This window comes from Acanthochromis polyacanthus, chromosome 14, assembly GCF_021347895.1.
Source record: "Acanthochromis polyacanthus isolate Apoly-LR-REF ecotype Palm Island chromosome 14, KAUST_Apoly_ChrSc, whole genome shotgun sequence".
NCBI classification, from domain to species: domain Eukaryota; kingdom Metazoa; phylum Chordata; class Actinopteri; family Pomacentridae; genus Acanthochromis; species Acanthochromis polyacanthus.
In genome coordinates this window covers 34,284,539-34,295,063 of record NC_067126.1, presented here as the reverse complement: position 1 = coordinate 34,295,063, position 10,525 = coordinate 34,284,539, and the positions used below count along the sequence as shown (strand labels likewise).

At 38.2% G+C, this 10,525-nt stretch overlaps 1 protein-coding gene across 1 annotated transcript; it reads right to left on the bottom strand.

Annotated features, from left to right (window-relative positions):
* Positions 1-3,217: 3,217 nt before the first annotated feature.
* si:ch211-214p13.8 (B- and T-lymphocyte attenuator) lies at positions 3,218-7,528 on the bottom strand. Its single transcript, XM_022199108.2, has 6 exons — positions 6,930-7,528; positions 5,003-5,344; positions 4,866-4,904; positions 4,651-4,779; positions 4,522-4,553; positions 3,218-3,975 (listed from the first exon to the last, which is right to left on the bottom strand). Exons 1-6 carry the CDS (start codon positions 6,991-6,993, stop codon positions 3,664-3,666), a joined length of 918 nt encoding a protein of 305 aa, XP_022054800.2. The 5' UTR covers positions 6,994-7,528; the 3' UTR covers positions 3,218-3,663.
* Between the last annotated feature and the right edge of the window lie 2,997 nt (positions 7,529-10,525).

Here is a 10,525-nt window from a genome sequence, read left to right as displayed (position 1 = left end):
CATCTCTGTGTCTTCATCTGCTTTTCAGCTCAGCTTTGTACGTCCTACATTGGATTCAGGAGAACATGAAATTCCTGCTCCAACATGGCTGCCAGATGCTCATTTTTTAGGCCCCTTTTAAAAAAAATAAAAAATCACAAGACAGCCAGGCTACGGTGGATCTTGCAGAGTGAAAAGTCACACACATGTTGTGCACACGGCTTCACACAGAGAGCCGACTGCACATGCGAATTCTTCTTTGATGTATGATGTATTCACAAGCTCTGGGATAACAGAAGATATGTGTTTGTGCATTTACTTCTGCACTTGGAAAAATATGTAGACTGTATATATATCTGAACTAGAAACAACATCAGATGTGTAGCTAAAACAGGGCATTAATTAGGCATTAAAACTTCTATGGTAAAATACTACAATGAAAATATTACTTAAAAAGTCTTTGTTCTAGATTTCTAATTGATTCATGCTCCCTACTCATCTTGCAGACAGCTGTATTTTTAGAATATAAAAACCACATGCTCTGAGCATTCCTGCTTACTCTCTCAGATGGTTTTCATGTTCAGATCACACATGTCTCAGATGTGTTTTGAAGTCTGTTTGCATGCGCATGCTTACTAGATGATCCCACATTCAGAAATGTGTGTTCTCCAAAGTCCGAGGCTGGAGCGTTTTTCATTTCCATGAAAGGAATGTTACTGTATGTTTTGGAGTTCTGTGAGTTTGTGTGTGTAAGGAGTGTGAGTGGACAGGTTGTACTACATGTTGAGATGGGGTGACTGTATTTTTTTTCTTCATTTAAATACTGCATGCCCTTATGGGAAAACAAATAATGAGTAGTAATAATAAGTTTAAGCAGATTAGATGTTTACTTGAGACCCAGAGAACAGCCACTTTTGTCCTCCCAAGTATCACCCTCAAACCTTGCCTCCTCACTTATGTGCTGCTCTGGGTCAATATTTCGTCTACATGCAAAAGTACAATACAAAAAAATGATGTTAAATGAGAATTTCCACTAAGCATTTAAAAATATCTCTTCACTTTCTCAAATTTGAATGTTATGACTGTTTCATAGTGCTCTGTACTATTAGACTAGATCTTTTCAACTGTTTTGAAGCAGAACCAAATTCATTCAGGGCTCGTGTGCACCTTGTCGGAGTTTTTACGCTGCAGTGCTGCTCACTGGTCCACACACTCTCTTAGTGACCTCAGACTCGATCTAATCAGGCCTGTCTCAAGCGCTGCCTTCGCACAAGCCTCCACGCTCTCGATCTCGTTGCCGTCTGAATCAGGGCTTTGTCCAACCGAGAAAAAAATACAATTACCAGTGGGTGTGTGTGTGTGTGTGTGTGTGTGTGTGTGTGTGTGTGTGTGTGTGTGTGTGTGTGTCAGAAAGGGAGGATGTGTGAGAGAGCGAGTACAGGCACAGAACTTGTGTGTGGGCTGCGACTACCAGACATGATGCTGTGATGAAAAATTTCCACCCAGAGACAGTAAAGTAGTTCCTCTACTCATTTCACAGGATTCACACACAGCATGTCGTCTACATTTTAAACTCTTCACCTTCCTCTCCTAGGTTTGCATTCTAGTGAGCAGAACACATAAGCTTTTTGGACATTTTCAACATGCCATTTTTGAAGAGAAAGGCGGATTAGAGCTTCATATGTTTTACATTTGAAGGAACATCCGTAGGAATTTCCCTGGACGTCACCAGAAGAAAAATGAATAATCAACATGCTTGTCTATGTAACAAAGTGTATGTGTGGCGAGATGATGCTTGTGGTCGAATAAGGTGAGAAGAACAATGTCCACGCAGCAATGCCAGAAATTCAGACTCTCTTTGAATTAGAGTTATTCAGACTGATAACAAAACGCAGGTGGTCAGAAAGAAGGGCACAGTTATATCTGCTGAATGTATCTGACCTGTGACCTTCTTAGTATCACAATCCCAGTCTAAAAAAAAGCCACCAACCTGGGAAAAAACTGCTTCTTGGTATTTCAGTGTTATTAGTTGCCAAACAAAAGTAGCCTTTTACTTATGTCATCAGTGAATGCACAGCTTTTTAAATCAAATTATTGTCCTTTGAACATCTAAAGTTGATTACATTATTGTCAGGTAAATAATTTGTACATTTATGCACACTGTAAATATTTGATTACTTAATACTTAAAATTCCTCAGATTAGCTACATTTGCTGTTCATGTAACCTAACATTTGATTCAGATTTGTCTTGTAACACTTACTGTCTATTGACTTGTAAGAGTTTTAAAAAAAAATCCTTTATCCTTCTTTAAAAATTCTGTAATTTTAAGCATTTACTGCAATACATCGTGCAGAACTCCTTGTTTGTTAAAAACCTACTTGGCAATAAAACTGATTGCAATTACAGAAGACAGAAATGTATGGCTTTGTTTTTTTGAGCAGAAAAATGAGGCAAAAGAAAACAGCATTAGCCAGTAAATCACAACTGTAACCAGGATTGAGAACAAGTAAATAAATCTGAATGTATCGCAAGAGAATGAAATGTATAAGGAGCAAAAAACTAATATTTCTGCAGCAAAAATTTCAGTGTACCATTTCTTTATCTCAAACTTTTCTGTAAAACCTGCCGCTTCTTTTAACGGTAAAATGATGTCATCTTGCATTGCCTCATAAAATCATTCTGAGAAATGAGAGTCTGTCTTCAGTCATTACAAGGGGTTGCAAGTGGATACCGGTTTGTTTGAAAAGGCCAAAATCCCAAACAATTACAAACCACTACCTTAAAGTCTACCAACATATCATTCTTTTAAATTATATCTTAAATTGGTTTAGTCAAATCCTTTTTCTCTGCTTGTGGTTTGTTGTACTTTCAAATAGCCAACAAATACCACCCTTGCTTGATTGCTATGGAACTACAGAGTGTGTGACAAGCTAAGAGAAATGAGGCGTCTCCTATACCACACAGTTTGGCAGCTTGAGAAATGTTTTCGTCTCTAACTTCCTGCGCATTTAAGCAAAACCACATTGGTGTGGTCAACAAGCCAGGTGCTGAGGATCATACACGTAAAGACTCAATTTTGTATATAGCACAGAAAATGTGTGAACTAAAAAAAACGCATGAATATGTTTAGAATGCATAAAGTGTATGCATGGACATTTCTTTTAAGTATCCAAATAATGAGCTCAAAGGGAATGCAAAAATGTATAATAAATCTAATAAATCAAGAATCCTCCAAGGATTATAAAATATGCTTTTATTCACAACACAAGATATCTGCTCAAAGTTCCATTTTCATATACCAAAGATGGAAGGAAAATGTACAACATGTGTTCACGTAAATCTGTACATGACACATCTACTTAACCATTTTTTTTAAAGAGCTACCGAAGTCAAAAAAGCCATCCTAGTCATGCAAATGCACACTAAAAGAAACAGAAAGGAATTGGAAAAGGACTGTAATTCACCGATCTGAGTGTGAGAGAATAACTACATTCCTGCTTCTGGTCTATAGTGCTAACTTATGTCACACTGTGTATCTACATGACCACAAGCCTCCTCCGTTCGCCTCGGTCTGCAGCGTGGTTGATGTCTAATCGTCTCCTTGTTCCACGACACCGACACATACTTGTCAACTTTTTTTCCATCATTTCATCTGTGAGAGTCTGTGACAGTTCAAAAACCTTCAGGGAACTTTGACAACAGCATATTGCGGGTTTTTATCTTCCTTTGGCGCTGCATTCTGTTTTCTGTCAGCCATCCCAGGCTGCCTATGATTGATAACAGCGTACACTGGATCAGGTGGCAGCTGGCTTTTATCTGCTGTGTTTGAAACAGTGGTCTGATCTGCAGTGGGTGACAGGTCAGGTGGTGATTTTAGTATTTCTGGAGTAGCTGAAGAGTAGATGTCATTCACAGTAAAGACACAGCTGTGTAGGACAGGAGAGGAAGAATGGGTCCATTTGGGGAGGCTTGGTATCATATGAGTGGGCATCTCCTGTGACACAAAACACCAGAATGAAGATGAATAAGCCAATAAAATACATCAAAGTGTTAAAGTAAACACAAACAGTTCAGTTAGCTCTGTCCAAAACAACCTAAATCTGTCTGCTGGCCTCTTTACAGGTCACTAGTCGCACAAAAAACTGAGTTAAAAACAACATCATTATGGTTTCACAGTTTGTTTTTTCACGATTTTTACATTTGTCATGCTTTAAATCTTCATAGCTAAATTAGACTAACCAGATGCCACCTGTGGCTTTTGTATGCCACAGTCATGATCTAGATCTTTTCCACAGTTGACAGTTTGGTTTGTCACAGCCAGAAAAAGCAGGTATAAATTCTTATATTACAAATTATTGGAGAGTCTTCATCACTGCCATGGCGTAAGAGGAAAAAAATTGACCTATGATAAACAAAACTGTTTGTTTTCTGCTATGGCAAACAAAAATGCCTCGTGCAAAAGAAGTCTATTAATCTTATCTTACAGGAAGAATTTTATTTCCCACTTTGTGCCCAAACTATTCTGTTAAACTCATTTTACCTCTCCTTTTGTGTGGCTGATGGTCAGTATTCCTGTAAAGAACACAAACACCATATTGTTTTAAGTGGTAAAAATCGATGAATATTGTGACAGTAATCCAAAAATGATGAAATATATTATTGTTCTTACGCCTCCAGCCGTAAAATCTCAGCATCGTTATCACTGGCAGAGTGACAATCAGGAGAAGTATGCTCACAGTGATGCAGAAATACGGCAGCCAGGAATAATCATCCTCACCATCAGCGCTCGGTAACTTGGCTATAGAAGAAGAAAAACCAGATCAGCGGTCCTAAACTGCATTCATTAAAATGTGCATGTAATATCTGACAAATACAGGTTCCTACCTCCTTCAAATTTCGACATTTCAACCCCCTGGTATTTGTCTTTGGGGAATCACAAATAGAAGGTGAAATTAACACGTGAAATCAGATGTATTCGTTTCATATTTTGATAGTGAGGGAGAACAAAAAATACTACATACCTGAAACAGAGATGTTGATGAAATGACTGAATATTCCAAGTTTGTCTCCATTTAATTTACATCTGTAGAGGCCGTCATCATAAATGGAAATCTGCTTGAAACTCAAATAAGATTCTAGCTCATCGTTAGCTTGATTGTGATTCTGACTTAGTTCTACGTTCTCTGTTTCATTAAGCTGTTCACAGCGGTTTGACTGGACGTCTTTACACCAGGTGATATTTATTGTTCGTCCACAGTGTTTGACAGGACATCTGACTGTCAGACTTTGTTGTGGGGCGGCTTTCCATGTCGTGTGTCTCCGGACCAAGGCCATAACTTCACATGACGCAGCCAAGTCTGAAACTGAACAAATACAGATCTAATTGATAATGTCTTGTATAATTCATTTCAGATTTCCTTTGTTTAGATCAGAAACTGCTTATCAATTCAGGGGCAGGTAAATGATAGTAGAAAGCTGCTTCTGAATGATACAGCAAAATCACACTTACGGTAAGGTTGACTATTTGCTTATAAATGGTGCTATGTTTTTTAATAAAACTGTCAATTTTCCTGTGGTCGGTATCACAAATCACAAATCCCCCTCTGTGGCTACACTTTCCACTCATTTTAATGGGGAAAACGTATCCGAAAACTCTTAAACTGGGAAAACCTGAACAAACAGGAAGACCAGCTGAGGAAGAACAACTCTTCCAGGATGGACAGACAGGTTGTGTGAACCTGAAATGTTTCACTTGGGTGTGCACAGCCCTCAATGGCATAATGTAGGAAACAGCTTGAAATAAACATGATAGGTTAATTAGACATGAGGGCAGGTGATGGTCACAGTCACAAAGAAGAAAAAAAATTGCATGAAGCTTAAGTATTGACGCCATGGTTGGTTGGTGTCATTTTTGAGCGGATTTGCAGACAAAAAAAAAAAAAAAGCCAACATAGCAGATTCAGAGGACTTTGACATCTAAGTATTACTCAGTATGACATTATTATGTGCACTTTCTGATTTTCACAATATCTTTTCTGGCCAAATATGAGGAAAGAAAGAGTGAATAAACAGCGGAGAGATAGAGAATTAAACTACTTTGTAATTAGAAATAATTACAGGCAACATATTAGGGACCTACAGTTTCTACAGCCTATATATCATTAAAGTGAAGTGACCACTTTATTTAATTTCTTTTAAATTTTAGTGTACTGAGACAACTTTTCTCACATTTTCTCCGTTTTGTACTCGTCATGGTGTACTGACATGAAAAGTAACACCCATCACCTGGCTGTAATTTTTCAAGTATGCCATTTAAAAAGAAGTAGAACAGGGAACAAATTATTTATGTCATTCAGCGAACTTATGAATAGCTCACCATACCGTTCTTTCTATGTATATTTATATATATTATGTTGTCAAATTAACCTCAATAAAGTTTGTTTGCAAGTTAACGTATGCATATGTGGCCTATAAATTGTGTTTGATTTGATCACATGACAGGGCAGAATAGCTCATCTTGGCGCAAACACTGGAACTCAAAACTGCATTAATATGCCCCAATATTTTAACATCATATAAAAAAAACATGTGTAACAGATAAATGTTTGATCGAGTTAAAATCATGCTTCCATATTGTGTTTGCCAGCAAAGACGGCATGGGAAAACACTGTCTTTTCATACCATTAATAATTGAATTGTAAGATCAATTCTCTTTTTCACCATTTTTCTGTCAATTATTAAACAAGTAGCAAATAGGTAATTTCACAACTTTCTGTCTTCTCCCCTTGCACTTATATAATTATTCACTGACTCTTATTATATTTAATAAATTCACTGTAATCTCAATCATCACCATTTTCTTTCAGCCAACAAAGCACTCTAGTATCTTAAAATGTTCCCTAATCGTTCTCATATCATCAGGAAAAGGACATTAAGGTTTAACTTTACCTCTTCCATGACTGCAGACAAATGCAAAGCAGCAAAACATCATGAGATAGCTCAGTCCGTCCATTAGGCTTTACGTGTTCGTCACCTGAAACTATTCAAATAAACTCCTGTAGCTACTGCAGGGGCTCATTTCACTTGTCACAAGTTCACCACTTCCTGACCACCCACATGTTTTCTACGACCATCCAGCACACGCTTCTGTTTTAATATGTTACGAAATACCAAAGTTTCCAGTGCAAGTCTAAGTGTGTTTTACCTTTGCAACATAATACAAACTTACAGAAGAAGTATTTATAGAGACCATCTTCATCGCACAAACTGAGACATACATATTGACATTTTTTGTGGGTGAACTGGGCCTCGCTTTGATTACTTGGTAACTTATCTGAACAAACAAATCTCCCACACTGCCTCCAGAAACTCATGAGGAAGTTCTCACAACTTCTAAATCATACTGTGGCTTTGGGTGAATTTCACTCTAAAGGGTGGTGAAAAGGAGATTAAACCAATTTTAGGCCAAACAGCAACTAAAACAAAGTGTTCTCCACCAAAGTATTGGCAACATGCCTGCTTGTGAACAGCTTATATTTCTGTGCTGTGTGCACTTCAGGCCACAAGAATGTTCTCGTTAGCTTTGTGAAATTGTGAAAAATATATATATATATATTTGCTTTTTTTCTTATTTGTGTAACAACTGCAAACTAACAAGCTGCTACTGTGGCTTGGAAAAAAATATTAAAAACATGCCTATTATAAAAAGAAACTAAATATAGTGTATAAGAGTAAATTCTTTTGATCCCAAATGTGAAAGTAGTTTGACATCTTATGCATTCTTGCTAGAACTGATTGTGACAGTATTGTTTTTTTTAGTTGTTTCCTCCCATGCAACCAGCAGATGGTGTAAAATGACACTCACCTTTTGTATTTCTATTGCATGTCATATTTTTCTTCAGCGTGCTAATCGCTCTCAGATTTTTTTCCAACAGCACCCTCTGGTGTGGGAAAGTAGTACAACGTGCTGTACACAGGCTCATGGTTGCATCATTACACCAGAAATACAAACGCTGTTTTGTTGGCCTTTTAGAAATTATGTGTTACAGTATCAAAATGATAAGAGTTTAACTTTCAACTGAAAGGAAGTTGCTCATAATTCACCCCGACATGCTGTTGTTGAGGCTCTGTACAGGACAAAGATTTCACATCATGAGGATAAGTCAGAACTTCTGTACGTGTGCTTCCACCAACCACCGCAGAGTCCACTGGGTAAATTCAAAGATAACCCTAATAATACACACCACTTTACAAATCCTTCTTCCTATCGAAAATCTCACAGCTTTTCTGTCATCACCCGGTTGACCATCTCTTGATTTTAGTACTATCTGAACTAAAATGGATTCATTCCTTATACAAGAATTAAAGTTACCTTTTCAACATGTACAATTCAATCAAATTAGATTGGTTCTGCCAACAATAACTTATTTTCCATGCATCCATCCATCCATTCTCTATACACCGCTTTAACCTCACTAGGGTCACAAGGGGTGCTGGAGTCTATCCCAGCTGACTCAGGCGAAGGCAGGGGACACCCTGGACAGGTCGCCAGTCTATCACAGTGCTACATATACAGACACACAATCACACTCACACCTCAGCATATTTTTGGACTGTGGGAGGAAGCCGGAGTGCGCGGCATGCACAGGGAGAACATGCAAACTTCATGCAGAAAGATCCCAGGCCCAGACCGGGATTTGAACCGGGGACCTTCTTGCTGCAAGGCGAAAGTGCTAACCACTACAGCACTGTATTTTCCATGCAGCATGATTCAAAACTTTTCAGTGCGTGTTGCAATGATCTAATTTATCCCTCCATGTCTATTGTGCCCACTCGCTCCAGAATCGCTATGACTGGTGAGCATGCCACATTGTAAACTTCACAGTATTTCAAAGACTGTGACCAAGACTGTCAAATAAGCATCAGAAGAAGCAGCAGCCTGCTCTGAAAATTGGATTATATTCAAGTCAAATCTGGAGGGATGAAACCTCCCCCGAAGACCTCATGATGTTGTCCTTAAGATGCCAAATATTTAAATCATAATGTTTTGTTGCTAATAGATTAAGTAAAAGACACAGAGGTCTAATCTAAATGCTCCTTTGCTTTTCACAAAATGAACTTTTCCTCTCAACACTGAAAAACGTGCACATTTTCTTCTTGATGGGATATACAGTGACCACTACTAGAGATTATCATCCCTCGAAAATTTGTGCTCTTATGAAAATGTGGTCAAAATAACAATGCGGGATCTTAAACACATTGAAAGAACACTGTCTGGAATTCAATCTATTTCAGTTTAAAGACAAACTCGCTACATCAAACTTCATAAATACTCTAAACCCAAATTAACTGAGACATACAGCCTCTGGAGTTTGCTGCTCTTTGACATCTTGACTAAAATCCACAATAATGAGAGTCAAAATGTTAGTGTAGGACAAAAACATTGGAACACTCAGAACATTTTCAATGATCTGTGCATCTCTAGGATCAATATTATTTTCTCTATTTGTGACTTTGGCACTGGGAGACTTGTTACAGACGTTTAAAGCTGACAGATGTCATCCACACAAAAAGAAATGAATTAAGCAACTGTTTTTCTACATACTTGTCAAACACAGTCCAACACAGAGACCGAGGGTAATCCAGGAAGGACGCCCTCTAGTATCATGTAGCATTGGCTACTATATATGAATGCAAGATTTCATGCAAAATGTACAATGCAATGTTCTTTTAGATCTATCCAGTCACCAACATTAAATATGTAACAAATAAAATGATCAAGCATCTCACTTCAGTAAATCACTATAATTCTGGGATGCTCTTTCGCTGCATTTTGCATATTATTGCATCCTGACATCTATAAAGGTCAATTTTTGTCTTGTCAAAGACATGACTTTGAACAGCAAACTGGACTTTCCACTGTACAGGGACTTCCTCATACTGCTTGTCAAGAAAAATTTGCACAATCATGCAAATGAGGGTAATCAGCAACAAGGACAAACACAGGGTCAGCTCACCTACATCTTCCTGACCCTTGTTTTATCGAGTGCTACAAACAGTTATAGTGTTGATACAGTAGCAGATATTACTGAGCAAAAATATGCTGAGGTTAACTGGTTACTCTAAATTGTCCGTAGGTGTGAATGCAAGTGTGATTGTTTGTCTGTATATGTAGCCCTGTGACAGACTGGTGTCCCCTGCCTTCGCCCGAGTCAGCTGGGATAGGCTCCAGCACCCCCTATGACCCTAGTGAGGCTAAAGCGCTGTATAGAGGATGGATGGATGATCACAATGAACATAAAAAACGTTACATTTTTTACTTCTAATAAAAATGTGTGCAAGATATATCCCATGGACTGCAAAAGAGCCTCAATTATAAATTGACCCAGGTGGTCTGCCTTATCGCTGAACTGTAGTGAAGGTTTTCCTGTGCGCATTTGTGGTGTGCATGCACAGGAAATCAAAATAGCACACAAGTAGGCCCTTGTTAGTGTGCGCTCTCTCTCTCTCTCTCTCTCTCTCTCTCTCTCTCTCTAAACCTCATT

Bases quoted from the DNA above. Each gene is read 5' to 3' on its own strand.
- si:ch211-214p13.8 (XM_022199108.2), bottom strand. From the start codon at position 6,993: ATGGACGGACTGAGCTATCTCATGATGTTTTGCTGCTTTGCATTTGTC. The intron at 4,905-5,002 runs GTATGTAGTATT...GATTCCCCAAAG, and splicing joins CATCAACATCTCTGTTTCAG to ACAAATACCAGGGGGTTGAA. The intron at 3,976-4,521 runs GTAAAATGAGTT...TTTGTGTCACAG, and splicing joins TCAGCCACACAAAAGGAGAG to GAGATGCCCACTCATATGAT.